Source organism: Piliocolobus tephrosceles, chromosome 2 (genome assembly GCF_002776525.5).
Source record: "Piliocolobus tephrosceles isolate RC106 chromosome 2, ASM277652v3, whole genome shotgun sequence".
Taxonomy (NCBI): Eukaryota; Metazoa; Chordata; class Mammalia; order Primates; family Cercopithecidae; genus Piliocolobus; species Piliocolobus tephrosceles.
In genome coordinates this window covers 88,159,538-88,187,216 of record NC_045435.1, presented here as the reverse complement: position 1 = coordinate 88,187,216, position 27,679 = coordinate 88,159,538, and the positions used below count along the sequence as shown (strand labels likewise).

Sequence of the window (27,679 nt, the reverse complement as noted above, 5' to 3'; positions counted from 1 at the left end):
GCCCAGGTGCCATTTACAGAGAGACTTCCTTGACCTCCTCAGCCCTATTCTATATAACCAGGGCTTAGAAAAAAAAAAACACTCCAGCACTCAGAGGAATGAATGTTAACAGCCTGGGCAGCTCCCACCCCCTCCCACACAGGAACAGCTCCAAACATCACTCCTCCTTGGACTTTCCTCCTCCCTGGGCCTACCTCAAATGTACATATGTGAAACATTCACTATATCCGAAGATGTCTGCACACGACAGCTCTATTCATACTCCTCATCCAACAAATTCCACTCTCCTCAAGAAAGCCTTGGGGTTTGTAGGAAGTGGGTCTGGCGGGAGAACGAAAGCGAGGTCACGGAGACCACATCCCTGAATGCTGCCTGGCTCGACTCAAACGCAACACGCGTTAAATGCTAGGGCAAGCTGCTCCTGCGCAGCCCTCCTCCACAGAGTGCCAGGGAGAGAGCGTAAAGCCACCTGCGCGGCGGAGCTGGTGCGCCTCCGACCCGCCTCTCCGGTAACGGGTCGTGCTGCATTGAGGCCTTGCAGCAAACCTGCCGAATTCCAGCCGTGGACCTCTGAACACCCGGCAAGGCCGGGTTTGGCTGCACGCTAGGACTTTCGTCATTCTTCCGCGCCCTCCGCCTGCCAGCTGATTGGCCCCTGGGCCAGGGGCGGGGCACTCGCTGTGGAGGCAAGCCGCGGCGCGCGGGCGGTTGGTCCAGTTCTCGGGCCTGGAGGTAGGCGAGTCTGGCTTGTCGCTGTCGGCTACTTGGGGTGAGCGGAAAGCATGGCGGGGACCTCTGCGCCAGGCAGCAAGAGGCGGAGCGAGACCCCGGCGCCTCGCCCCGGCCCGCCGCCGGGCACCGGGCACCCTCCGAGCAAGCGGGCCCGGGGCTTCTCCGCGGCCGCTGCCCCGGACCCTGACGACCCGTTTGGCGCGCATGGGGACTTCACTGCCGACGACCTGGAAGAGCTTGACACCCTCGCGTCACAGGCCCTGAGCCAGTGTCCGGCCGCGGCTCAGCACGTGTCCAGTGAGTGCTCCTCGGGGCCTTTTTCTCGGAGGGAGTTGCAGACCGCGCCAGATCGCCTTGATGGCTGTGGCTTCGGAACCTCGCGGCCAGCACTGCCCTTTCGCCTTTTTAAAATATGGGAACACTCTGATTTAAGCAGTGGTTGTCTTCCAGAAGGTCCTTTGATTTTAGGGGGAAATGCATTAGCCAGGTCATACAGCAGATTTGAAACACAGAACGCTAAGTTGACATTTTACTTTATTTTCTAAAGTTTAGGCCACTTGGTTCTTGGTTCTAAGCAGAGATCCTTGGAACACACCTACCACCACCATCAGAACCATCACTACCCATGCAGGAGGACCCATTCTTGTGACAAGTTTGAGCGGCTTTACATTTTATGAAGCCCACTGTCTCCATTGGGCAGTGTTAGCGTGGGAGGAGTCTGACACAGGCAAGAGATGAAATAAATTTATTCTTTTATTCAACCAGTAAACTGTGCTAGGTGCCCAAACGTGAGGAACTGCAACTGAGCTAACAATGAACAAAATACAAAAACTGCCCTTCGTAGAGCTTACATGCTAGTTGAGGAATGAGTGAAGTCTTGAGGACTCCCAGAAAGAGAAAGGTTTTGAGTGCACCTTGCACCTGTACTTGGGTGTCTCAAGGCACCTTAAACTCAACACGATCATTTCCTGGAAACCCAGTCGTCCTCCAGCATTTCTAGCATGGTGCCCGCAAAGCAGACATTCAGAGAATGATGACCACAAGGAAGTAACTAGCACCACTCTCCATCCAGTGGCACAAGGCGACTCTTTGCCTTTCCTTGACTGTACATCTAATTTCTTTGCAAAGCCTGTCAAGCTTACCTTCTTAATCCTTCTCTGTACTCTTATCACTTCTACCAACTGCCTGATCTATGCAGCCATGAGTCCTCCCTTGAATAATAGTCTGCTAAATTGGTTTCCCATTTCCAGTCTTCACTCCCTACAAGTGAGGCTTCACATTACATTCTGAGTGATCTTTTCAAAACTCAAATCTGGCTGTGTCTTACACATATACATAAACAACCCTATTTTTTTTTTTTTTCCTTCTTTTTTTTTGAGACGGAGTCTCACTCTGTCACCCAGGCTGAAGTGCAGTGGTGCCATCTTGGCTCACTGCAGCCTCCACCTCCCAGGTTCAAGCGATTCTGCCTCAACCTCCCTAGTAGCCTCAGCCTCCCGAGTAGCTGGGATTACTTTTGCCCGCCACCACGCCCAGCTAATTTTTGTATTTTTAGTAGAGATGGGATTTTGCCGTGTTGGCCAGGCTGGTCTCAAACTCCTGAGCTCAGGTGATCCGCCCACCTCAGCCTCCCAAAGTGCTGGGGTTACAGGCGTGAGCCACCACACCCAGCCATGAACACCCCTAATGAAAGCCCCTTAATAATTTCCCACTTCTGGCCGGGCGCAGTGGCTCAAGCCTGTAATCCCAGCACTTTGGGAGGCTGAGACAGGTGGATCACGAGGTCAGGAGATCAAGACCATCCTGGCTAACACGGTGAAACCCCGTCTCTACTAAAAATATAAAAACTAGCCGGCGAGGTGGCGGGCGCCTGTAGTCCCAGCTAATGTAGTCCCAGCTACTTGGGAGGCTGAGACAGGAGAATGGCATAAACCTGGGAGGCAGAGCTTGCAGTAAGCTGAGATCCGGCCGCTGCACTCCAGCCCGGGCGACAGAGTGAGACTCCACCTCAAAAAAAATAATAATAATAATTTCCCACTTCTAGTGTAAAGACCAAAATCCTTAACATGGCCTGCAAGGTCCAGCCTGGTTTGGCCCTTTCTCACTCTCTGGGTTCTGGCTGCGCTAACTTTCTTTGAATTCTCTCTGCTTCTTTACAATACAGGAACTTTATACATTGTTCTTTCTTTGTACATTGAGTATACTTTCCATTCATTCATCTCCACTCATCTGGTTAATTCCTACTTGTCCTTCAGCTCTCAGCTCCTTCAAGTCTTCCCTAGGGAAATGTTCCAGTCATCCCACGTAAGTCAGATTGCTGTCATATTACAGGCTTTCCTCCTGTATTTGTTCTCTTCTGCAGTTCTTTTTTTTTTTCTTTGAGACGGAGTCTCGCTCTGTTGCCAGGGCTGTAGTGCAGTGGCCGGATCTCAGCTCACTGCAAGCTCCGCCTCCCGGGTTCACGCCATTCTACTGCCTCAGCCTCCGGAGTAGCTGGGACTACAGGCGCCCGCCACCTCGCCTGGCTAGATTTTTGTATTTTTTTTTAGTAGAGACGGGGTTTCACCGTGTTAGCCAGGATGGTTTCGATCTCCTGACCTCGTGATCCACCCGTTTCGGCCTCCCAAAGTGCTGGGATTACAGGCTTGAGCCACCGCGCCCGGCCTCTTCTGCAGTTCTTAATCACAGTTGTAATTTTACATTTATCTGTGTGATTATTTGTCGAATGTCTTTTAAGCTCTGTGAATGTAAGGACAGTATTGATTTTGCTCACCATTGTATCTGTAGAGCCTAACATGCCTGGCATATTGTATGTGGTCAGTAACTATTATTGAATAATAAATAGATCATTGAGTTCTGGCCAATGAGATCTCCTCAGGCTTTAGATGAGACTCTTGGAATTGGATGAAGGATAGGGAAAGAGTAATAGGATCTGTTCTTTTAGAAGGATCATTTATGAGTTTCAGCCGGTGTGGTGATTCATGCCTATAATCCCAGCGCTTTGGGAGGCTGACGCGGGCTGATCACTTGAGGCCAGGAGTTTGAGACCAGGCTGGCCAATATGGTGAAACCCCATCTCTACTAAAAATATAAAAATTACCCGGGCCTGGTAGCACATCCCTGTAATCCCAGCTACTCAGGAGGGTAAGGCACGAGAATCGCTTGAACCTGGGAGGTGGAGGTTGCAGTGAGCTGAGATCACACCACTGCACTCCAACCTGGGTAACAGAGCAAGACTCCGTCTCAAAAAAAAAAAAAAAAAAGATCATTTATGAGTTTGAACCATGTTCTTAGGTTGAAAAACACCTATATTGCTTACTAGGTCTTTCTTTGCTTTGCTTTCAAGAGTAATTCTTCCCAGCACTTCGGGAGGCAAAGGCAGGAGGGTTGCTTAAGCCCAGGAATTCAAGACCAACCTGGGCAACATAAGGAAAAAAAACCCATCTCTACAAAGAATTTTAAAATTAGCCAGGCAGCCGGGTGCAGTGGCTCACACCTGTAATCCCAGCACTTTGGGAGGCTGAGGCGGGCGGATCATGAGGACAGGAGATCAAGACCAGCCTGGCCAACATGGTAAAACACCATCTCTACTAAAATACAAAAAAAAAAAAAAAAAAAATTAGCCAGGCATGGTGGCACACACCTGTAGTCCCAGCTACATAGGAGGCTAAGGCAGGAGGGTCACTTGAACCCAGGAGGTCAAGGTGGCAGTGAGCAGTGATCATACCGCTGCACTCCAGCCTGGATGACAGAGCAAGACCCTATTTCAAAAAAAAAAAAAGTGGGTATTTTCAGCATTTTCTGGTGAAAGTGGGAAAATGTTGGGTCCTGAAATGTATATGGAACTGTTTTTTACAGGTGATCATAAGGTCCACAGATTATTAGATGGCATGTCAAAAAATCCTGCAGGGAAAAACAGAGAAAGTGTTCCAATTAAAGATAATTTTGAATTAGAGGTACTTCAAGCACAATACAAAGAACTGAAAGAAAAGGTAAGTGACTTAACTTGCTGTTTTTGTAGCTAATTCATTCACTTATGTGTTTAAGAGCATGTACAGTAAAATATATGAAAGTTGTAAAACAAGTGTCTAGATTCATCCCTATGACACGGGAGAAGACTAGGTAAAGACAGCTAGAAAGTTTAGGCTGAAAGAAACTAAATCGTGAGATTCCTAATGGCAAAGGCAAGAAGAAAAACACTGTATACCAGATCCAAAAAGAGATACAAACTTAGGGTACTGAGACAAATTTATAGCATATATCTTCATGTGAAGAACACAACTTCATATTGGTTGCTATTTTCACTAGCAGCTTTGCAAGAAAGCAGACACCCTTCATATCACCATCTGTAGGTCCCTAAGAAAACCAGGAATATAATGTGGAATTTTAGTTGGACAAAGTATGTGACCCAGATTTTTTTTTTTTTTTTTTTTTGAGATGGAGTCTGTCATCCAGGCTGGAGTGCGGTGACATAATCTCGGCTCACTGCAACCTCTGCTTTCTGGTTTTAAGCGATTTTCATGCCTTAGCTTCCAGAGTAGCTGGGACTACAGGTGTGCACCACCATGCCCAGCTAATTCTTGTATTTTTAGTAGAGACGGAGTTTCACCATTCTGGCCAGGCTGGTCTCAAACTCCTGGCCTCAACCTCCCAAAGTGTTGAGATTACAGACATGAGCTACCACACCCAGCTGACCCAGATTGTTAATGCCTCTTAGAGCCTAAAGAATCCAGCTAGGCATGGTGGCTCACACCTATAGTCCCAGCACTTTGGTAGGCCAAGGCCAGTGGATCACCTGAGGTCAGGAGTTTGAGACCAGCCTGGCCAACATGGTGAAAACCTGTCTCTACTAAAAATACAAAAATTAGCTGGGAGTGGTGGCAGGCGCCTGTAATAGGTCAGCTACTCAGGAGGCTGAGGCAGGCTGGAACCCAGGAGGTGAAGGTTGCAGTGAGCCAAGATCGTGCCATCACACTCCAGCCCAGGTGACAACAGAGAGACTCCGTCTCAAGAAAAAAAAAAAAGCCGGGCGCGGTGGCTCACGCCTGTAATCCCAGCACTTTGGGAGGCCGAAACAGGTGGATCACGAGGTCAGGAGATCGAGACCATCCAGGCCAACATGGTGAAACCCCGTCTCTACTAAAAATACAAAAAAATTAGCCGGGCGTAGTGATGGGCATCTGTAGTTCCAGCTACTCGGGAGGCTGAGGCAGGAGAATGGCGTAAACCCAGGAGGCGGAGCTTGTAGTGAGCCGAGATCGCGCCACTGCACTTCAGCCTGGGCGACTGAGCAAGACTGTGTCTCAAAAAAAAAAAAAAAAAAAAGGAATCTGACCATGACCAGGCAAGGTGGCTCATGCCTGTAATGCTAGCACTTTGGGAGGCCAAGGTGAGAGAATCGCTTGAACCCAGGAGTTCAAGACCAGCCTGGGCAATACAATGAGACCCTATCTCTACAAATAAAAGTGAGAATTAGCCAGGTTAGTGGCACATGCTTTATAGTCCTAGCTACTCAATAGGTTGAGGTGAGAGGATCACTTGAGCCCAGGAGTTCGAGGTTACATTGAGCTATGATTGTGCCACAGCGTTCCAGCCTAAGCAACCCAATCCCCCTCCCTGGCAAAAAGAACCTGCATGCATGAGTGACAAGTGTATCCTTAAGCTGTTTTGATGAGTATCAGCTGTCCCATGAACAGGCCTAGCAGACCATGGTGACATCTGGTTGCTGTGGATATATTTTGAGTACTCATTTGTCTGTAGGATATGTTTTTCCTGTGCTTTCTCCATCTCCCCAACTACATGTTAAAACAAAGTACATAAGTAGTTTTCTCTTACAAAGTTTTCACGACATTAATTTGGGATTTACAGATGAAAGTAATGGAAGAAGAAGTTCTCATTAAGAATGGAGAAATTAAAATTTTGCGAGACTCACTACATCAGACGGAATCTGTTCTAGAGGAACAGAGAAGATCACATTTTCTTCTTGAGCAAGAGAAAACCCAAGCACTCAGTGACAAAGAAAAGGAATTCTCCAAAAAGGTGACCCAGAGCATTTGTTTTGCACCAGCTTTGCCTGCCCACTGATTTCCTTTGACCAGGGTTGCCTGTAAGCCTGTAAATCTTCCAGGGAGATTTCAACATTTGTTTATCTTAAATACTTTCTGCTATCATCTAATTGCCATGCACTCTTCTTCCAGTGTCTGGATATGTTTTGGAAAGGGATTTAGGTGCAACTGTATTTTGCTGTGGTAGTTGGTCTTGGCAGGAACGAATAACTAGCTTAGCATTTCTAGAAACAGGCTTACATTAGGGCTCTTTTGCTAGATCAGAGACTCAACTGACCTAGCTTAGGCTAAAAGGAAATGTATTGGCTTCCATATCCAAGTCTTGGAAGAACAGCGGTGTGCTGGGGCCTTAAATGACTTAATTCTTGCCAGGACATTTTTATTCTCTATGCTATAAAAAGGCTCTATCATTGTGGTAGAGGGTGTATTCTCCAGAAACTCCTGGGCTCATATTTTGTAAATACAGAGCAGAATTAAGACTTAGGGCCATGTGCAGTGGCCCACACCTGCAGTCCCGCACTTTGGGAGGCTGAGGCGAGAAGATCACTTGAGCCAGAAGTTCAAGACCAGCCTGGGCAACTGGTGAGACCTCATCTCTACAAAAAAAAAAAAAATGAAAAAATTAACAATTATCCAGGCATGGTGGTGTGCACCTGTAGTCCCAGCTACTCAGGAGGCTGAGGTGGGAGAATTGCTTGAGCCCAGGAAGTTGAGGCTGCAGTAAGCCACGATCATGCCATTGTCCTCTAGCCTGGGCAACAGAACGAGACCCTGTCTCAAAAAAAGACTTAGGCTTCCTCATTGCAAGTTTTAAAATTCTGAGAAAGGCTCTGATTGGTCTAACTTGAGTTAAGTGTCTGTCCCTGGCCAATTGCTGTAACCAAAAGCAAAAAAAATGACAGCTCTCATTCTAATAAAATAGTCAGAGGTAGGGAAATTACTGATTTTTTTTTTTTTTTTTTTGAGAAAAGGTCTAGGGTTTCACTCTGTTGCCCAGGCTAGAGTGTAGTGGTGCAATCACAGCTTGCTGCAGCCTTGACCTCTCAGGCTCAAGCAGTCCTCCCCCATCAGCCTCCCAGGTAGCTGGAACTACAGGCACACACCACCAGGCACAGCTAATTTTTAAATTTTGGTACAGACGGGGTTTCGCTGTATTCCCCAAGCTGTTCTCAAACTCCTAGGCTCACACAGTCCTCCCACCTTGGCCTCCCAAAGTGCTGAGATTACAGGCATGAGCCACCATGCCCAGCCTGTTTCTCAGGGAGAGGAAAATGCTATTCTGGAAAGAAAAACAATAGGTATCCAGTACCTACCACAACTTTCCCTCAGCACTTCCCCATGCTTCAATCTCAAGGACATGGGATCTTATTCTCTCATTGTTTCATTCAGCAAACTTAGCAAACTTTAAGCACTTACCTGTGCCCAACACTAGCCGCAATAGTTAACTTTCTGTGTAAGTGATGAAGAGCAAGGAATTTGCAGTCAGACAAATCTGAATTTGAATCCAGGCTTCATCACACATTAGCGGTGATCTCAAGGTAATAACTTAAGCTCCGTGGTTCATTTCCCTTATCTGTTCCAAAACATAACCAGAAAGGTTGTTGGGAGACTCACACGTTCTTGCACTTACTGTGTCTGGTGCTGGGCCTGGCACAGAGTGTGCTTGGGGAATGATGGCAGTTACTGTTGGCTGTAGTACCTGCAGGCCAGAGCAGCAGGTGTCTCTATACTGCACAGTGTCTTGGTAAACTATTCCAAATACTCTGCCCAAACTTTGAAGAAGACCTGGAATTGTGCACCATTGCATTGGTTAATAAAGGTCAGTATGTTACTGCTGACATAGAGCACCTTCCCAGGCTCTGTGCTGGGTGTTTTACACTCATCATTCTGCTTAATCCTCCCAACTATGATGAAGACAGGCATTTTATGTTTCAAATAAGCTAGAATTCAAAGACATTTAGTAAATGGTAGGCTGGTATTTAATTCTTTTTTTTATTTTTTAAATTTTTCGTAGAGGCAATGTCTTGCTATTTTGCCCAGGCTGGTCTCGAACTCCTGGGCTCAAACGATCCTCCCGCCTCAACCTCCCAAAATGCTTAGGATTACAGGCCTGAGCCACCACACCCAGCCAGGGCTGGTATTTGAACCCTCACAAACTACCGTTACAATAGTTAGAGTCCACTATCTTTTTAGAGCACCATATTGTCTTTCAGAAAGAAAGCTAATGTTTGATATTTTAGAACATTTATGTCACAGCAGATTTTCATATGTATTTTTTCATTGTTTGTCTTTTACTGGCTTGTGATTTTGAAGCCCAGAGATATTTTTGTGTATATGATGGGGCCACTACAAGCATATTTCTTTTGCCTTCCAGCTCCAATCATTGCAGTCTGAACTCCAGTTTAAAGATGCAGAGATGAATGAATTAAGGACAAAGCTCCAGACCAGTGAACGCGCAAATAAACTGGCTGCTCCCTCTGTTTCCCATGTCAGGTAATGATGGTGCTGGAGGGATAGCTCAGTTTTGCATTATTTAGTAAAAAATCTGCATAACAATGTCAGGCCGGTCCTCAATGAAGGTCATTTGGACCCTGCCACCTGGACAGAGATCCTCTTTTCCTGAAGGATTCAGAGGTGGTTTAGATGAAGCTTGCATGGTTTGAGACATCGCAGCATAAAGGCCCATACTCTAGAAATGCTGCCACTGGCTGGGCGCGATGACTGAAGCCTATAATCCCAGCACTTTGGGAGGCTGAGATGGGCGGATCATGAGGTCAGGAGATCAAGACCATCCTGGCTAACACGGTGAAACCCCGTCTCTACTAAAAAAATACAAAAAACTAGCCGGGCGAGGTGGTGGGCGCCTGTAGTCCCAGCTACTCGGGAGGCTGAAGCAGAAGAATGGCGTAAACCCGGGAGGCGGAGCTTGTAGTGAGCTGAGATCCGGCCACTGGGCGACAGAGCGAGACTCCATCTAAAAAAAAAAAGAAATGCTGACGCTGTATGGCACTTTATAAACATAATTCCTCCAGACTAGAAAGACCTGGAAAAATGGGCCGGGCACAGTGGCTCACGCCTGGAATCCCAGCACTTTGGGAGGCCAAGGCGGGCAGATCACGAGGTCAGGAGATTGAGATCACGGTGAAACCCTGTCTCTACTAAAAATACAAAAAAATTAGCCGGGCGACGTGGCGGGTGCCTGTAGTCCCAGCTACTCAGGAGACTGATGCAGGAGAATGGCGTGAACCTGGGAGGCGGAGCTTGCAGTGAGCCGAGATCACGCCACTGCACTCCAGCCTGGGTGACAGAGCGAGACTCCGTCTCAAAAAATAAAAAAAAAAGAAAGAAAGACCTGGAGAAATGATCTCCAAATTTTGGGGGTGGGCCAGTCTTTACTTTTATGTAATTTGTTTAACTGATTTTGTTGCAAGCATGAGTGTATTTTAGTTCCAGCTACTTGGAATATGTTTTCTTTTTTGCTGTCCGGGGACCCTTGTCCAACAGCCCCATCCTTTGTGGTCAGATGTGCTCAACTTTTTTGTTTTTCTTTTTTTTTGAGACAGAGTCTCACTTTGTCATCCAGGCTGGAGTACAGTGGTACAATCTCAAGCTCACTGCAACCTCCACCTCCTGGGTTCAAAAAATTCTCCTCTCTCAGCCTCCTGAGTAGCTGGGACTACAGGCAAACACCACCACACCCAGCTAATTTTTGTATTTTTAGTAGAGATGAGATTTCACCATGTTGGCCAGGCTCATCTCAAACTCCTGACCTCATGATCCACCCGCCTCGGCCTCCCAAGGTGCTGGGATTACAGGCGTAAGCCACCGAGCCCGGCCTTGTTTTGTTTTTATACAGAGACGGGGTCTCACTACGTTGCTCAAGTTGATCTTGAACTCCTGGACTCAAGCAATCCTCCTACTTCGGCCTCCTAAAGTGCTGAGTTACAGACATGAGCCACCGTGCCTGGCCTCAACTTGTTAATGATCTGTCCTGTCCTCTGCCTTACAGAGATGTCTGGCACTATCAGTATCAGCCTTGAAATTTGCTGTGGTTTTTTGGTGTTGTGGTTGTTGTTGTTTTGAGATGGAGTCTCACTCTGTCAGATGGGAGTGCAGTGGTGTGATCTCAGCTTACTGCAGTCTCCACCTTGCGAGTTCAAGTGATTCTCCTGCCTCAGCCTCCTGAGTAGCTGGGATGACAGGCGTGCACCACCACACCTGGCTACTTTTTGTATTTTTAGAGATGGGGTGTCATCATGGCCAGGCTGGTCTCGAACTCCTGGACTCAAATGCTCTGCCAGCCTGGGCCTCCCAAACTACTGGGATTATAAGCATGAGCCACTGTGCCTGGCCCAGCCTTGAGATTTGAACGGTGTCAGGGCATCTTCTGGTTTTGAACACTGCTGCCTTTGCTCATAATGGGCAGTGTGTGAAACTGAACTCTCCATGCCTTGCATTGTCCACATAAGACAAGAGAGCTGAGGCGATCCTCTTCACACATCAGTAACAGAAAGACCTCAGCATTATATGATCAGATCAGAGGGTTAACACTGCTTCTCTAACATAAAGACATTAGCACTGAGAAGTTGCTCAGTTTTCAACATACTTAATAGGTTTATCAAAATTTTGATACTTATTTTGATAACCCTTTTTCTATTTAAATTCTTTGCATTCTATTGGAAGTTTTTTTTTGAAACAGAGTCTCACTCTGTTGCCCAGGTTGGAGTGCAGTGGCATGATCTCAGCTCACTGCAACCTCCACTTCCCAGGTACAAGTGATTCTCCTGTCTCAGCCTCCCAAGTAGCTGGGATTACAGGCACACACCACCGTACCAGGCTAGTTTTTTTTGTATTTTTTTTTAAGTAGAGACGGGATTTCACCATGTTGGCCAAGCTGCTCTCGAACTCCTGACATCAGGTGATCCATCCGCCTCAGCCTCCCAAATTATCGGGATTATAGCCTGGAAGTCTTGTGACTATTAAAAAATCGTTTGTTCCACATTGGCTGGGCGCAATGGCTCACACCTGTAATCCCAACACTTTGGGAGGCTGAGGCGGGCAGATCACTTGAGGTCAGGAGTTCAAGACCAACCTGGCCAACATGGTGAAACCCTGTGTCTACTGAAAATATAAAAATTAGCTGGGCATGGTGGCATGCGCCTGTAGTCCCAGCTACTTGGGAGGCTGAGGCAGGAGAATCACTTGAACCTGGAGGCAGAGGTTGCAGTGAGCCAAGATCACACCACTGTACCCCAGCCTGGGCAACAGAACGAGACTCTGTCCCAGAAAAAAAAAAAATGTTTGTTCCACATTGAAAAGATGTTTTGTACCAGGCACGGTAGCTACACAGGCAATCCCAGCTACAGAGGAGGCTAAGGCAGGAAGATTGCTTAAGGCTAGGAGTTCGAGACCAGCCTGGGTAACATAGCAAAACCCCATTGCTACTAAAAAATAAAATAAAATAAAATTACCGGCCCTGGTGGCTCACGCCTGTAATCCCAGCATTTTAGGAAGCTGAGGTGGGCTGATCATTTGAGCCCATGAGTTCAAGACTAGCCTAGGCAACATGGTGAAACTCTATCTCTAGAAAGAATAAAAAGTTAGCCAGATGTGATGGTTGCATACCTGTAGTCCCTGTGCTACTCAGAAGAATGAGGTGGGAGGATCACTGAGCCCAAGAGGTCGAGGCCGCAGTGAGCCATAATTGTGCCACTGGGCTCCAGCACGGGCAACAGTGTGAGACCCTGTCTCACCAAAAAAAAAAAAAAAAAATTATCTGGTCATGTTGGTGTGTGCCTATAATCCCAGCTACTCAGGAGCCTGGGCAACAGAGCAAGATTCTATCTCAAAAAAAAAAAAAGTTTTGGTGGAATTGGAAATAGTGATAATAAAAAATAGTAAAGGAATTTTGGCTAATATTATATTTTTGGATGATTAGAAAAATATGAAAATGAGTAAAAGACTTTTTCAACGATTTGGATCAAAATGCCTGGAATTGGCCAGTAACGGTGGATCACGCCTGTAATCCCAGCACTTTGGGAGGGCAAAGTGGGTGGATCACTCGAGCTCAGGAGTTCCAGACCAGCCTGGGTAACTTAGCGAAACCCCATCTCTATAGAGAAATTAAAATTTAAAAATATTTTTAAAAAAGAGAACCAAATGCCTGGAATTTTGCACTGCTCCCCTGACAAAGAATGGTAGACATAATAGATAAAACCTTTGGTTAAAACACCTAGATATGAAAAGTTTAAAGTTTGTTAGAAATTTTGTAACCAGGTATTTTGAATTGTTTTAGTAGAATCATTACTTTGCTTTCATAGTTAACTTTTTCCAGTCCTAGGAAAAACCCTTCTGTGGTTATAAAGCCAGAAGCATGTTCTCCACAATTTGGAAAAACATCTTTTCCTACAAAGGAGTCTTTTAGTGCTAACATGTCCCTTCCCCACCCCTGCCAGACAGAGTCAGGATACAAGCCTCTGGTGGGCAGAGAGGGTAAGTCCATAAGTCATCTATTGCTATATAACAAACTACCCAAATTTGTGGCTTAAAACAATTATTATTTATTTTCTCCCAATTTCTGTGATCAGCAATTCTGACAGGGCACTGTGGGGACAATCTCTGCAGGGACTGGAATCACTGAAAGCTTGTCTGAAGCTGGAGGATCTATTTCAAGATGGCTCACTCACATGACTGGCAGTGTAATTCCTTGCCACATGGGCCTCTGCACATGGATACAGGGTATCCTCATAACCTGGTGGGTGGCTTCCTCTAAAGCCAGCAAATCCATAGAGAGAGAGCGCCAGGCAGAAGCTATCCTTTTGTGGCCTAGCCTCAGAAGTCACACAGCATCACCTCTGCCACATTGTTTGTTAGAAGCAAATCACTGAGTCTGGGCTTCACTCAAGGAGGGGAAACTAAGCTATACCTTTTGAAGGGAGGTGTGTCAAAGCATTTGTGGGCTTCGTTTGTTTGTTTGTTTGTTTGGAGACAGAGTCTCACTCTGTCACCCACTCAGGCTGGAGTGCAATGGCACGATCTTGACTCGCTGCAGCTTCCACCTCCCGGGTTCAAGCAATTCTCCAGCCTCAGCCTCCCGAGTAGCTGGGATTACAGGCACCTGCCATCATGGTTGTGGGCATATTTTTAAACCATCAGTAGTATGCAGGAACCTGTTTTTCTTTTCTTTTTTTTTTTCTTTGAGTTGGAGTCTCACTCTATCACCAGGCTGGAGTGCAGTGACGTGATCTCGGCTCACTGCAACCTCTGCCTCCCGGGTTCAAGTGATTCTTCTGCCTCAGCCTCCCGAGTAGCTGGGACTACAGGCGCGCACCACCATGCCCAGCTAATTTCTGTATTTTTAGTAGAGATGGGTTTCACCATGTTGGCGTGGATGGTGTCAATTTCATGACCTCATGATCCACCTACCTCAGCCACCCAAAGTGCTGGGATTACAGGCATGAACCATGCCCAGCCTCTGTTTTCCTTTTGCAGTCCAGCTTTTGAGGTTTTATAACTCAGTCCAGGTTGAGGGGATGCTGCTGTTTTTTAGAGAGAGACAATCTAACATCAGTAGGTTTTCAGACTGCTATGTCAGTATATCTTATAAATCAGATACATTGACCCTCTTTTTACCATCAACCTTTCAAATCCTTGGTCATCACACACTTCTAAGAAACTGCAGCCCACTTACATTTTTGGAATCTAGCAGCTAAAGTGGCAGTGTTACAAGCAAGCAGTAGAGCCCAGTAGCCTGGATGTGAGTCCCAGTAATGCTACTTACTGGCTGATGTAATTTGGGCAAGTCCTTTAAGCTCTGTGCCTCAGTTTCCCTATATGTAAAACAGAGTAATGATAACTACTTGTAGGGTCACTGAGGAACAAATGGGCTGATGTGTGTAAAGCTCTTAGTGTCTAGCACATAACCTTCTGTGTCTAGCACATAACAAGCACCATGTCAATGTTAGTGGTTACTGTTTTATCTAACTGCCTCATTTTGAGTGAGGCAAACAGCTTGATTTTCTTTTCCTGTCCTTGTATGAGTTCCTGTTTTACATAAGAAAGGTAAAAAATGCAGAGCTTTTGAGCTGCTTTGGCTCTTGTTTGATCCAAGGTCTAAGAAGTAGAACAGCCTGTGTTTTAAACTCATTGCATGTAAAAGTTTCTAATATGCCCATGCTTTTGTGCTCAAGTTTTGATTTACATTTTATCACATTTCAGATAGTAAGACCCACAGTCTGAGAGGTGACTCCATAAAACAAGAAGAGGCCCAAAAAAGCTTTGTTGACAGCTGGAGACAGAGATCAAACACTCAAGGTACCAGAATCCCTGCTTCTCCTGCAGGGGCCTGCATGGCTCTGAGTGATATGCAGAAGAATTGCCCAGGCCTCTGAGAACCGGCGCCCTGGGCAGTCCTTCAGGGAGTCCAGGGAAGTCAAAGTATGTGGCTTAAGCAGAAGACTTTATAAAGTGGAAAGGGCCAAAGGCAGGTATGTCCCAGAGCCTTCCACACCCACAGGCATCTTCCTTGGGGCTTAGTGGCAACTTAGAGGACAGTTGGCATCCAAAGAGTCCTTACTGTTTCCTTCTGAGGCCACAGAAAAGATCTCCCATGTCAGAACCTTCTAGAGTCACCTTGTCTTCTACAGGTTCCATTTTGATAAACCTGCTCCTGAAGCAGCCTTTGATCCCAGGGTCATCCCTAAGCCTGTGCCACCTCCTGAGTAGTAGTTCTGAGTCTCCTGCTGGCACCCCCCTGCAGCCACCAGGGTTTGGCAGGTAAGCATAAGACTCCTGGAAAGTTTGTTTGGGAAGAAGCTTCCTGGAAGCAAATTCCTTTCTGGCCCTGGCCAGCCTGGGAAGTCTGTGGGAAGGGCAGGGAGCCTGGAGAATTTGGCAGGCAAGCTGTTTGGGGCCCTTGACCTTATCTCCATCCCACACTTAACTATTTTTCTTTGTGTTTGTTGCCAGTACCTTGGCTGGAATGTCAGGCCTCAGGACCACAGGTTCTCAGGATGGGTCATTTTCCCTCTCAGCCCTGAGAGAAGCACAGAACCTGGCATTCACTGGACTGAATTTGGTTGCCAGGAATGAGTGCTCACATGATGGAGACCCAGCAGAGGGAGGCAGAAGGGCCTTCCCACTCTGCCAACTTCCTGGAGCCGTGCATTTCCTCCCCCTCGTACAGTTCTTCATCGGCTTACACTGCCAGGCCCTGCAGGACTTGGCAGCTGCTAAGAGAAGTGGAGCACCTGGGGACTTACCGACACATTCCTCCCGCGTGAGCTCTGGGGTAGAGACCAACCCTGAGGACTCAGTGTGCATCCTGGAAGGCTTCTCTGTGACTGCACTTAGCATTCTTCAGCACCTAGTGTGCCACAGCGGAGCAGTGGTCTCCCTATTACTGTCACAAGTTGGGGCAGATTCTGCTGCTGGGGAAGGAAATGGGAGCTTGGTTCACAGGTTTAGTGATGGAGATATGACCTCAGCCCCAAGGGGGGTTGCTGATGACCAAGGACAGCACCCACTGTTGAAGATGCTTCTTCACCTGTTGGCTTTCTCTTCTGCAGCAATAGGTCACCTTCAAGCCAGTGTCCTGACCCAGTGCCTTAAGGTTTTGGTGAAATTAGCCGAAAACACTTCCTCTGATTTCTTGCCCAGGTATAAAGCAGCATAGGAGTCATGATTCTTTGTGGGTCTTACCTGACCTGTTAAGGTCTAACCCGTGTCTCTTGTTCTTTGCTCACATCTTGACTTACCTACACTAGTTAGTTCTAAGGCCTGGTTCAGGGAGTTCTGAAGTGATGGGAAGTGGGACCAAATGGAAGAACCAAGGAAGTGGTTTATTTGGTTTAATTCTGCCTCTGAACAACAGGTAAGCAGAAGGCACACATGATTAAAGGAGGCTACTAACCTCTGTGGAGGAGGGCCCTGTCCCAAAACAAGGGCTAAGACAAGGGGCCTCTGAACCTGAGATGTGGGTAAGATGAAGACCATATATCACAAGCACGTTGAAGTTCACTGGGTTCCCTAAGGAAGCAGAGGATGTGGGGAGGATCTGTGGCCACAGACTTGCTGGAGTCTGCCTGTCATTGTGCCCATCTTTAGCATGCATCTGGAGTGGCCTGTTCCTCTTACGGTTTGTGGGTAATAGTATTACAGTGAACCTAGCGAATGAACACTGATCATAAATTCCTCCCTTGGGATTCCAGAGCCACAAGATTGGGGAGAACTGTGAACACAGCCAGCCCACCCCCTCATCCAGTAAACCAGTCTCCCTCTCAGCACTCTACCAAAGGGCCAGTTTCTATGTTGGAATGATTCTACTGGCTGAATATATCTGAAACCATCTCATCTCTGAGCTCAGCACTGCTGTTTCCTGATCTGTTTCCATCTGAATATTTTTGGTTGGTCTGGCCCATGCTAAAGGTGGTACTCAGAGCTGGACATAGCACCGCAGTATAGTGTGGGCAATGGGATCAGGCAGACCCAGCACTCAAGTGCCCAGCAGGGGCCCAGCTCATAGTGGCTGTTTTGTTTGTTTGTTTTTGGTTTTGTTTTGAGACAAAGTTTCACTCTTGTTGCCCAGGTTGGAGTGCAATGGTGTGATCTCGGCTCACTGCAACCTCCATCTCCCAGGTTCAAGCAGTTCTCCTGCCTCAGTCTCCTGAGAAGCTGGGATTACAGGTGCCTGCCACCACGCCCGGCTAATTTTTGTATTTTTAGTAGAGACAGAGTTTCACCATGCTGGCCAGGCTGGTCTCAAATGCCTGACCTCAGGTGATCCACCCGCCTTGGCCTCCCAAAGTGCTGGGATTATAGGCGTGAGCCACCAGGCCCAGCCTTGGTTATTTGTTTAATAATTGTTAAATGAGGCCGGGCGCGGTGGCTCAAGCCTGTAATCCCAGCACTTTGGGAGGCCGAGACGGGCGGATCATGAGGTCAGGAGATCGAGACCATCCTGGCTAACACGGTGAAACCCCGTCTCTACTAAAAATACAAAAAACTAGCCGGGCGAGGTGGTGGGCGCCTGTAGTCCCAGCTACTCCGGAGGCTGAGGCAGGAGAATGGCGTGAACCCGGGAGGCGGAGCTTGCAGTGAGCTGAGATCCGGCCACTGCACTCCAGCCCAGGAGACACAGCAAGACTCCGTCTCAAAAAAAAAATAATAATAATAATAATAATTGTTAAATGAATGAATCCCAGGCTGGGCACAGTGGCTCCTGCCTGTAATCTCAGCACTTTGGGAGGATCACTTAAGCCCAGGAGTTTGAGACCAGCATGGGCAACAAAGCGAGACTCCATCTCTACAATTTTTTTTTTTTTTTTTTAAATTAGCTAGGCATGGTGGCAGTGAGCTATGACCATGCTACTGCACTCCAGCCTAGGTGACAGAGTGAGACCCTATCTCAAAAAAAAGAATCCCAGAAACCATGTTTTTGCTGGTGGTAGACACACCATTATTCCATTCCTGTTGAGCTTGTCCACAGGGACATTCAAAACACAGCCATGGCTGGGTGCTTATCTATTTCACGTACTGGGACTCTTCATAAAATTTCATTTAAAGGCCGGGCGCGGTGGCGCAAGCCTGTAATCCCAGCACTTTGGGAGGCCGAGACGGGCGGATCACGAGGTCAGGAGATCGAGACCATCCTGGCTAACACGGCGAAACCCCGTCTCTACTAAAAAATACAAAAAACTAGCTGGGCGAGGTGGCGGGCGCCTGTAGTCCCAGCTACTTGGGAGGCTGAGGTAGGAGAATGGCGGGAACCCCGGAGGCGGAGCTTGCAGTGAGCTGAGATCTGGCCACTGCACTCCAGCCTGGGCGACAGAGTGAGACTCCGTCTCAAAAAAAAAAAAAAATTTTTTTTTCATTTAAAAAAGTTCTTATGGGCCAGGCATGATAGCTCACGCCTGTAATCTCAGCACTTTGGGAAGCCGAGGCGGGTAGATCATGAGGTCAGGAGATTGAGACCATCCTGGCTAACATGATGAAACCCCATCTCTACTAAAAATACAAAAAATTAGTTGGGCGTAGTGGCAGGCACCTGTAGTCCCAGCTACTTGGGAGGCTGAGGCAGGAGAATCACTTGAACCCTGGAGACAGAGGTTTCAGTGAGCTGAGATCACGCCACTGCACTCCAGCCTGGGCAACAGAGCGAGACTCCGTTTCAAAAAAAAAAAAAAGTTATTACACTATCAAAAAATAACTTGGAAACCACTGTGTTGTATGTAAAGGTGGATTTTCCTTGCAATACCTTCTGCAAGTGGCAGATATTGGGCCTCTTACAGCCCTGTAATGAAACCAGGTAACAATGTTAAATTGCAGCTTCCGCAAAGGTCTGCACACCCTGGCAACTAAAAAGCATTGAACTTTTTGTCTGCTGTGCAGGATTTGTTCTAAAGTGAGTTCACCCCACATAGTGAGACTTTGCTTCCTAAGGACATACTGAGGGATATCTTGACCTTCTGTGCTCAGAAACTGCAGATGTCTGAAGGGGTACACACCTGGCCAGTCCCCACAGGGTGTTTCAGAATTGCTCTTCTCTCCACCCACCAGGCCAGTCCACCATGCTCCTCCAGGCTATGTGGGTTTAGCAAACAGCAGCAGTTGCCTTGGGGCTTGGTTTCTTGGTAATAGCTTTCCTTTTGCCCCTGAGACCTGTGGCAGTGTGCCCAGAACCCCTCCCTCCTGCACACCCCACAGTAGGCACATTCTCCTACTGGCAGCAGATACGTTTTCTAACAAGTAGAGAAAATGGTTTTTCTTGCCCTGCAAGAGGTCTCGTAAGATCCAACTATAGCCAAGTCCATGTTTGTCACTTCTGGAGCCCTGGCTGGTCCTTCTGTGGGCACAGAACATTTCTCTCCCACCTAAGTTAGGACCTGCATCCCTGTTTGGGAGCATGTGGAAGCCAGGCATCCCAGGTCCAGGAGGTCATCCCACTTCCTGGGCGATGCTGTGCCAGATGAGGGCCTGTCCTCTCAGCTGCAGCAGTCTTGCAGTGGAAGTGCCCGCTTGTTCACATGAAACAAGTTTCATAGCAAGTAAGTGGAGGTCAGGCCAGCACTGAAACCCCAGTCTGGCTGAACCAGCTCACCTGTTCATACTGTCTTGCTCAATTTTCTGTTACCTCTAGTGGAATGTGAGGGGAGGTTATGAAACTGGTTGGGGGGTGTCCCATCTCTCTGGGTCCTTGTCTTTTAGGTTCCAGTGTGTGTTCCAAGTGCTGCCAAAGTGCCTCAGCCCAGAGACACCCCTGCCTGGCGTGCTGCTGGCTGTTGAGCTCCTCTCCCTCCTGGCGGACCACGACCAGTTGGCACCTCAGCTCTGTTCCCACTCAGGTAAAGCAGGGTGGGGTGGGCGTCTGGACTGCTCCTGCAGATCAAGGGAAGTGTTGGGGTGGGGACAGGGTCAAGGGCCTCGGAGGGCTTCTGCAGCATGTAGCCCAAGCTCTTCATGAGAAAGGGCACCCTGAGTGAGAGGTGCACTGTCCTTTTCAGAAGACTGCCTCCTGCTGCTGCTGTACATGTACATCACATCACGGCCTGACAGAGTGGCCTCAGAGACACAATGGCTCCAGCTGGAACAAGAGGTGAAAACTCCAGAGCCCCTTCTGGACACTGTCCCCACCCCATCCTAAGAACCGACAGAATCTCCTCTTTCCACTGGGGAGAAAAGGAGCTTTAGTTCATTTTAGTAATGAGTATATCAAGCAGCTAAAGAGGTAAACTCAGTTTGGGGGCTGTGCACTACACAGATGCAATGCAGACAGGACTTGGCAGAGTTGCCTGATGACTGAACCTGTCTCCTGGCTTTGGGGCTTGGGGGCAGGATGGGGGGCTGGAGGCAGGTGGGTTGCTGGTGGGACATGGGTGCTCGTCCTGGGTCTGCCCTGGGAAGGTCCCACACCACTTCTTGGACCCCATTTGTGCAGACAAGCAGTTGCTGAAGCAAGTGAACTCTTACAGAAACTTGAGAAAGCCCTCACAGGGACTGGTCTCCTTCTGCCCAAGATGGAGCTGATCTGTTCTTGTTCTAGGTGGTGTGGCTCCTGGCTAAGCTTGGTGTGCAGAGCCCCTTGCCCCTAGTCACTGGCTCCAACTGCCAGTGTAATGTAGAGGTGAGTGGGCAGGGGCCAACAGCTGGCAGTTCTGTGGGTGGTAAGGGGGCTCTGTGCAAGGACTGTAGACCCCACTGCAAACCCCCTCACCTGGGGTGGCTAGGCTGAATGGATTGTTAGGGTGCAGCCATGGTGGCACCAGACCTCAGTCTGTGCCCCCTCTCTCCCAGGTGGTCAGAGCGCTCACGGTGATGTTGCACAGACAGTGGCTGACAGTGCGGAGGGCAAGTGGGCCCCCAAGGACCGACCAGCAGAGGCGGACAGTGCGCTGTCTGCGGGACACGGTGCTGCTGCTGCACGGCCTGTCCCAGAAGGACAAGCTCTTCATAATGCACTGCGTGGAGGTCCTGCATCAGTATGACCAGGTGATGCCAGGGGTCAGCATGCTCATCCGCGGGCTTCCTGACGTGACCGACTGTGAAGGTGAGCCTGCCAGAGGCCCTCCCGCCCAGCCCCCAGGGCTTCTTCCTGAGGTTCCCCAACAACTCATATTCCTGGGCGTCCCCTCAGCAGGCCCTTGCCCACTACAGCCTGTTCCAGCACTGGGGCCATTTTCTTTATCTTCTGCCCCAGTTCTTCTCCAAGCATATTGGGCTGCCTTTTGCTCCTATCTGTTGGATGTGCCTGGCAGAGCCACAGTTTTTCCAGAAATACCCATGTCTGAATTGCTTTTGTATCACTTTGTTTGCAGTAGCTGAGGGAGCAAGGCCTGGGTCTGGAAGGGACTGGTTAGTTCCTGCGGGCGTTGGGGGAGGAGAGGTGGGACCTGCCCTAGGCCCTGGCACCTTTGGGCCCTCACCAGGAACCTCTCCCTTTTATCTCAGAGGCAGCCCTGGATGACCTCTGTGCCGCGGAAACCGATGTGGACGACCCCGAGTTGGAGTGTGGCTGAGGCCCTGAGTGCCCAGCCACATGGTAGCACCAGCACCGTTCCTTTCCTTACCACATCAACTGATTAAAGCAGTGACCAGCAGGAACTGCCCAGAGAACCGGCTGGCCTTGTTTTCTGAGTCTGATCTGTTTGGCAGAGTGGGAGGGGTGGAGCGGGACCGGGACCTTGAGTGGCTGGGATCCTTCTTCCTGTCCCTGGCTGCTGCTGAGCCCCAGTCCCCATGGTAACCGATCTGCCTTGAGGAAGGAGCCCTGCCCTGCCTGTGGAATTGCCCTGAGTCATTGCTTTGGGCTGGGGCCATGGGAAGAAACCATTGTGTGGCAGGGAAGGAGGTGGCTCTTGGCCCAGGCCTAAACCCGGAAAGCCTGGAAAAGTGGGACCCACGGGTGGGCACGAGAGGGCTGCAGCAGGAGCTCCCAGCAGTGTGTAACACCGGGAGCTGGTCTGGCGCCACTGCGCTGGTCCTTCCAGCTGCCTGTCACTGGTGTGATGGCCCGGTGCATTGTGCCACCAGCAGGCCACAGCTGTGGATCTTAGAAGGCCTCTGGGGTCCCCTGGGGGTGGGGAAGTGGGGGTTGGGGGGACGGATGTTGGCGAGAGGGACAGACCAGACAGGCTGACGAGCAGGGCGGGCCTGGCTCACGTGGGCCTGTAGGCGGGCCCACACCAAGTTTCACTTCCCGCCACTGCTGCCAGCGAGAACCGTGGGGAGAGTGTGCAGCCAAGTCACTACTGCCTGCCTGCCTGCCTGCTAGGGTAAGTGTGGCTCCCCAAGGGGATGGCGCAGGGAAGGAGGGCCATGGGTTCCCCGACCCCAGACTAAGGGGGCACTAGGGGAGGGGCCAAGTCATGTAAAGAGGGAGGCCTCTCAAAACAGTCGAATGTGCTGGTCCCACTAAGGAAACCACCCCACCCTCTCCAACTTCCTGCCTGAAAATGGGCCCTGGAGCTCACAGACAGGGCAGGATTGTGCAGGGAAGGCCTGAGATGTGCTTCTGCCCACCCCCTACCCCACTCCCTCCCCTTCGGATCTTAACACTGGGCACTCACACACCCACCCCATGCTCCTCCCCAGGCTCAGCGACAGGTCCTACCCAACCATGGGCTCGCAGGCCCTGCCCCCGGGGCCCATGCAGACCCTCATCTTTTTCGACATGGAGGCCACTGGCTTGCCCTTCTCCCAGCCCAAGGTCACGGAGCTGTGCCTGCTGGCTGTCCACAGATGTGCCCTGGAGAGCCCCCCCACCTCTCAGGGCCCACCTCCCACAGTTCCTCCACCACCGCGTGTGGTGGACAAGCTCTCCCTGTGCGTGGCCCCGGGAAAAGCCTGTAGCCCTGCAGCCAGCGAGATCACAGGTCTGAGCACAGCTGTGCTGGCAGCGCATGGGCGTCAGTGTTTCGATGACAACCTGGCCAACCTGCTCCTAGCCTTCCTGCGGCGCCAGCCACAGCCCTGGTGCCTGGTGGCACACAATGGTGACCGCTATGACTTCCCCCTGCTCCAAGCAGAGCTGGCTATGCTGGGCCTCACGAGTGCTCTGGATGGTGCCTTCTGTGTGGATAGCATCACTGCGCTGAAGGCCGTGGAGCGAGCAGGCAGCCCCTCAGAACACGGCCCAAGGAAGAGCTACAGCCTAGGCAGCATCTACACACGCCTGTATGGGCAGTCCCCTCCGGACTCGCACACGGCTGAGGGTGATGTCCTGGCCCTGCTCAGCATCTGTCAGTGGAGACCACAGGCCCTGCTGCGGTGGGTGGATGCTCACGCCAGGCCCTTCAGCACCATCAGGCCCATGTATGGGGTCACAGCCTCTGCTGGGACCAAGCCAAGACCATCTGCTGTCACAGCCACTGCACACCTGGCCACAACCAGGAACACTAGTCCCAGCCTTGGAGAGAGAAGGCGACCCAAGGATCTTCCTCCAGGGAAGGACCCTGGAGCCCTACCCAGGGAGGGGCTACTGGCACCACTGGGTCTACTGGCCGTCCTGACCTTGGCAGTGGCCACACTGTATGGGCTATCCCTGGCTGCACCTGGGGAGTAGGCCAAGAAGGAGAATCTGATGAATAAAGACCCCCCCTCCTCCAGCACTGAGTGGTCACTTGGCTCCTACCCTTCTTGGCAGCCCAGACCTCTGCCCACACTCAGGGACCTGGGGAGGAGGGCATAGTGTTTGTCCCTCACTTTCCCTAGCAGGATGATCAACTATCTGACCTCAATAAAAGTAGGGAAAACACGAGAAGCCCAAGTGGTTGATGGAAACAGTACAAGCCTGATTCCAATCCCAGCAGCCGAGGCCAGGAAGAAAGGGGGCAGCAGCTCCAAACGATTGCATTTATTATAAACAAGAGTACAGACCCCAGACTAAGAAACACAACAGATTTGACGCGAAGACAGCTCTGGTGAAACAGTAATAGAGGGAGGAGAACACCGAGGTATTCATGTCTGGGCCGGAGCTGCCATCCAGGGCCCCACACCCCACCTTTGGTCCAGATGGCCCCTTGGCCCAGGTGTCCCTGCTGCCAGAACACCCTGGACTGGGGTACCGGAGTTGCATATTCCATGAGGTTGGTGTCAGGGGAAGCAGGGACTCACAGTTGCCAGGTTGTCCGTCTCCTCTGAGCCAATTTCCCTCCACCACCCTGGGGTTTCAGTCTCATATCAACTATCATGTTTTAAAACAGAAAACAGGCAAAATGTTTGGCTAAAATAAAATGAAAACACTGCAGGGAAGAGACCTGAGTGTGCTGGTGGACAGGAGCCCTGCTCACCTGTGGGAAGGGCAGGGCCAGCAAGGGCAGCAGAGCTCCCTGTGGGCAGCTAGGCTGTGTGTGGATGTGGCCCTCCGGGTGGTCCCAGGGAAGATGCAGGGACAGGGGACAGTCCAGGCAGACAACTATCAGGTGAGTAGGGCTCTGCCTGAGGTGTTCTGGCATCAGGAGGCTGCCTGACCCCCAACAGGCATGACACAGGCTCCAGGGAGCAATGGGACATCTGCCTAAAGAATCAAAGCCCAACCTGGTCAGATCCCAAGCTTCGCCTGCATCACCTCAAGCAGCAGCTGGCTACACTGCCAAAACCAGAACACATCTGCATCATACAGAAAGCTGCGCCACCCTGGTGTGACAGGCCATACTTGGTCACCCTAGGGTAAGCTGAAGAACTCCAGATGTGCCCTGGAGAACCCCCCACCTCTCAGGGGCCACCTCACAGGGTGCCCCCACCACCCCATTCTTTGAGTTTGGCTTGAGATTTTAGGAAGCATAATTTCAGGTGAGGAAGAGAACAAAGTCTGGTCCCAGCCCACTCTGGCAAGGATCGTTCCCCACCTCGTCAGCATCAGAGGAAGCCACATACACAGGCAGGACACACACAGCACGCCTGGGACATAAGGAACCATGCCTGCACACCACTCACACAATATAACCAAGTGGCAGCCAGAGAGGCCGGGGGACACTCAGAGGGCCGCCTTCGGGGCATCCATGTAGGCCGGGTTGTAAGGAGGCTGGCTGGCAGGGTAGGGCGCGGCTGCTGCTCCTCCTGAAAGCAGAGAGGATCCTGGTTGGCTGTGAGCATGGTGGGCTGCCGTATGAGTGGCAGGCGAGCAGAAAGGGGCAGAGGCCTATTCAGTGTTGTACTCTGGGATGGGTGCCCGAGGGATGCTGGCAGATACTCAGGGAGTCGGGCAGGGCTAGAGTCAGCAGGGGCACTCACCAGCCAGGGTCTCGTGGTAGGCCGGCGGGCCCATGGGCTGGGCTGGGTAAGGTGGTGGGTACTGCATTGGGTAGGGTGCTGCTGGCATCCCTGGCTGAGGCGGCATGGTGTGGTAGCCCTGGTAGCTTGGTCCAGGGTAGCTGGGCGGCACACTTGGGGGCTGAGGATAAGGGGCATGCACCACAGTGGTGGATGTGGTGGTGGTGACAACCGCTGCAAAGAGAATTCCAGTGAGGACCCTCCTTCACCTCCCCAGGTCTTAGGGCCAGGCTTGCCACCCATCCCTCCGGCTTAGCCTGGTCAGCTCCCCTTGCCATCCCAGGGGGTCACAGTGGAGCAGGGTAAGGCACGCTTACGACGTGGTCGGCGGCAGGTCTTGTACAGGCAGCAGCAGGAGCAGGTGAAGCAGATGATGATAGTGACGATAGACAGCACAAAAATGGTCAGGCCAACGGCCAAGGTGGCTCCGAACCTGCCAAAGAGCTGGATGTGACCTGGGGCCCCTCGACCCTCCCGCCAGACCAGCATCCACACCCCACCCCTTCCCAGGGCACGCCCCTCTTGCCAGAAGGGGTCTGGGGAATACAGATACAGCTACTTCCTTGTCGGGTGGCCTGCACCTGTTTCAATCTGTTTCCTCGTGTGTAAACTGGGGTATATGTGAGTCTCTGTAACCGTCTCACCCTGGATCTGCCCCGCTTGTCCCACCCTCAGAGGCAGGGGAGGAAGCTCAAGTCCCACCCCACACACATACATCTATCTTGTCCACCTCACAACCAAGTGATCAGGAGATTGGTATAGGGCACATGCCACAGTCAGGCACTGTGATTTGAGTCAAAAAACTTAACAGTGGGCAAGACAGCCAGCCCTGGCCTCTGGGAGCCCACAGTCCAGTGTAGGAGGCAGAGAGTGAAGGTAAAATGGCTCAGGAAGCACGGGGTGAAGAGAGAGAGAAGCCCCAGGAGGGCAGAGGCCAGTGTGGCCGGAACAGGAGGTCCCTAGTGTTCCCCTGCACTCCACGACAGCCCCAGGGCAGGGAGGCTGGCCCCTGAGTGATAAGGACAGTTGCCTCTGCCTGCAAGCTTGCTGTGTGCCAAGCACTGTGCCAGGGGTCACACACAGCCCTAGGACCTCCCCTCTGACCTGCACAGACACTTCTACAGGTGAAAGGGCCAAGAGCCAAGGGGAGGACACAGAGGCCTGGAGGCAGGAGGTCAGAGGGCCTGCCCTTTGAGAAAGCAGGCCGTGGGCTGGGAAGTTCACCAAAATTGACTTCTAGGCGGGGGCGGTGGCTCATGCCTATAATCCCAGCACTTTGGGAGGCTGAGGAGGGCGGATTACCTGAGGTCTGGAGTTCGAGACCAGCCTAGCTAACATGGTGAAACCCTATCTCTACTAAAAACACAAAAATTAGCCAGGCACAGTGACGGGTGCCTGTAATCCCAGCTACTTGGGAGGCTGAGGCAGGAGAATTGCTTGAACCTGAGAGGCAGAGGTTGCAGTGAGCTGAGATCACGCCACTGCATACCAGCCTGGAGACAGGAGCAAAACTCTGTCTCAAAAAACAAAAACCTGACTTCCAAGCGCAGACAGAGCCACCCTGCCGTGTTTGCAGAGGCCAAGCTTCATTCTTCTCTTTTTCTATTTATTTTTGAGACAGGGTCTCGCTCTGTCGCCCAGGTTGGAGTGTGGTGTGATCACAGTTCACTGCAGCCTCTACCTCCCAGGCTGAAGTGATTCTCCCACCTCAGCCTCCCCAGTAGCTGGAACCACAGGCATGCACTACCACATTTATTTTTGTAGAGCCAGGGGTCTCACTATGTTACCTAACTGGTTTCCAACTCCTGGCCTCAAGCTATCTTCCCTCCTCGGCCTCTCAAAGTGCTGGGATTAAAACTGTCACCGTGGCCAGCCAGGCGCTGTGACTCATGCCTATAATCCCAGCACTTTGGGAGGCCGAGGTGGGTGGATCACGAGCTTAGGAGTTTGAGACCAGCCTGGCCAACATGGCGAAACCCCGTCTCTACTAAAAATACAAAAATTAGCCGGTCATGGTGGTGCACGCCTGTAATCCCAGCTACTCAGGAGGCTGAGGCAGGAGAATCGCTTGAACCTGGGAGGTGGAGGTTGTAGTGAGCCAAGATCGCGCCACTGCA

General features: G+C 50.5%; 3 protein-coding genes across 4 annotated transcripts in view; 2 read left to right on the top strand and 1 right to left on the bottom strand.

The window, feature by feature from the left end:
- The first annotated feature begins 669 nt into the window (after nucleotides 1-669).
- Nucleotides 670-23,890, top strand: ATRIP (ATR interacting protein). Its single transcript, XM_026454850.2, has 14 exons — nucleotides 670-1,029; nucleotides 4,591-4,724; nucleotides 6,601-6,771; nucleotides 9,172-9,290; nucleotides 13,132-13,289; nucleotides 15,015-15,110; nucleotides 15,443-15,572; nucleotides 15,765-16,454; nucleotides 20,001-20,137; nucleotides 20,297-20,388; nucleotides 20,836-20,916; nucleotides 21,087-21,339; nucleotides 21,741-22,564; nucleotides 23,318-23,890. The coding sequence occupies exons 1-13, from the start codon at nucleotides 783-785 to the stop codon at nucleotides 21,806-21,808; spliced, it is 2,376 nt and encodes a 791-aa protein (XP_026310635.1). The 5' UTR covers nucleotides 670-782; the 3' UTR covers nucleotides 21,809-22,564; nucleotides 23,318-23,890.
- On the top strand, nucleotides 22,434-23,899 carry TREX1 (three prime repair exonuclease 1). Its single transcript, XM_023231427.3, has 2 exons — nucleotides 22,434-22,564; nucleotides 22,884-23,899. Exon 2 carries the CDS (start codon nucleotides 22,909-22,911, stop codon nucleotides 23,851-23,853), a length of 945 nt encoding a protein of 314 aa, XP_023087195.1. The 5' UTR covers nucleotides 22,434-22,564; nucleotides 22,884-22,908; the 3' UTR covers nucleotides 23,854-23,899.
- Nucleotides 23,900-24,129: 230 nt separating this feature from the next.
- The window catches only part of SHISA5 (shisa family member 5), a 5,283-nt gene continuing 1,733 nt past the window's right edge, over nucleotides 24,130-27,679 (bottom strand). The window contains exons 2-5 of one of the 2 annotated variants that reach the window (XM_026454851.2): nucleotides 25,880-25,995; nucleotides 25,524-25,736; nucleotides 25,227-25,349; nucleotides 24,130-24,807 (exon numbers count right to left, since the gene is read on the bottom strand). In XM_026454851.2, the coding sequence (XP_026310636.2) occupies nucleotides 25,267-25,349; nucleotides 25,524-25,736; nucleotides 25,880-25,995 (412 nt within the window). In that variant the 3' untranslated portion in view covers nucleotides 24,130-24,807; nucleotides 25,227-25,266. Of the gene's footprint in view, nucleotides 25,350-25,523; nucleotides 25,737-25,879; nucleotides 25,996-27,679 lie in introns of both variants that reach the window. The other variant, XM_031935214.1, reaches the window with a different exon arrangement.

Excerpts from the sequence above, each read along its gene's own strand:
- TREX1 (XM_023231427.3), top strand. The coding sequence starts at position 22,909 with ATGGGCTCGCAGGCCCTGCCCCCGGGGCCCATGCAGACCCTCATCTTT.
- ATRIP (XM_026454850.2), top strand. The coding sequence starts at position 783 with ATGGCGGGGACCTCTGCGCCAGGCAGCAAGAGGCGGAGCGAGACCCCG. Across the intron at positions 13,290-15,014 it reads GCCTCTGGTGGGCAGAGAGG|ATAGTAAGACCCACAGTCTG; the intron begins GTAAGTCCATAA and ends ATCACATTTCAG. Across the intron at positions 20,917-21,086 it reads ACTGCCAGTGTAATGTAGAG|GTGGTCAGAGCGCTCACGGT; the intron begins GTGAGTGGGCAG and ends CCTCTCTCCCAG.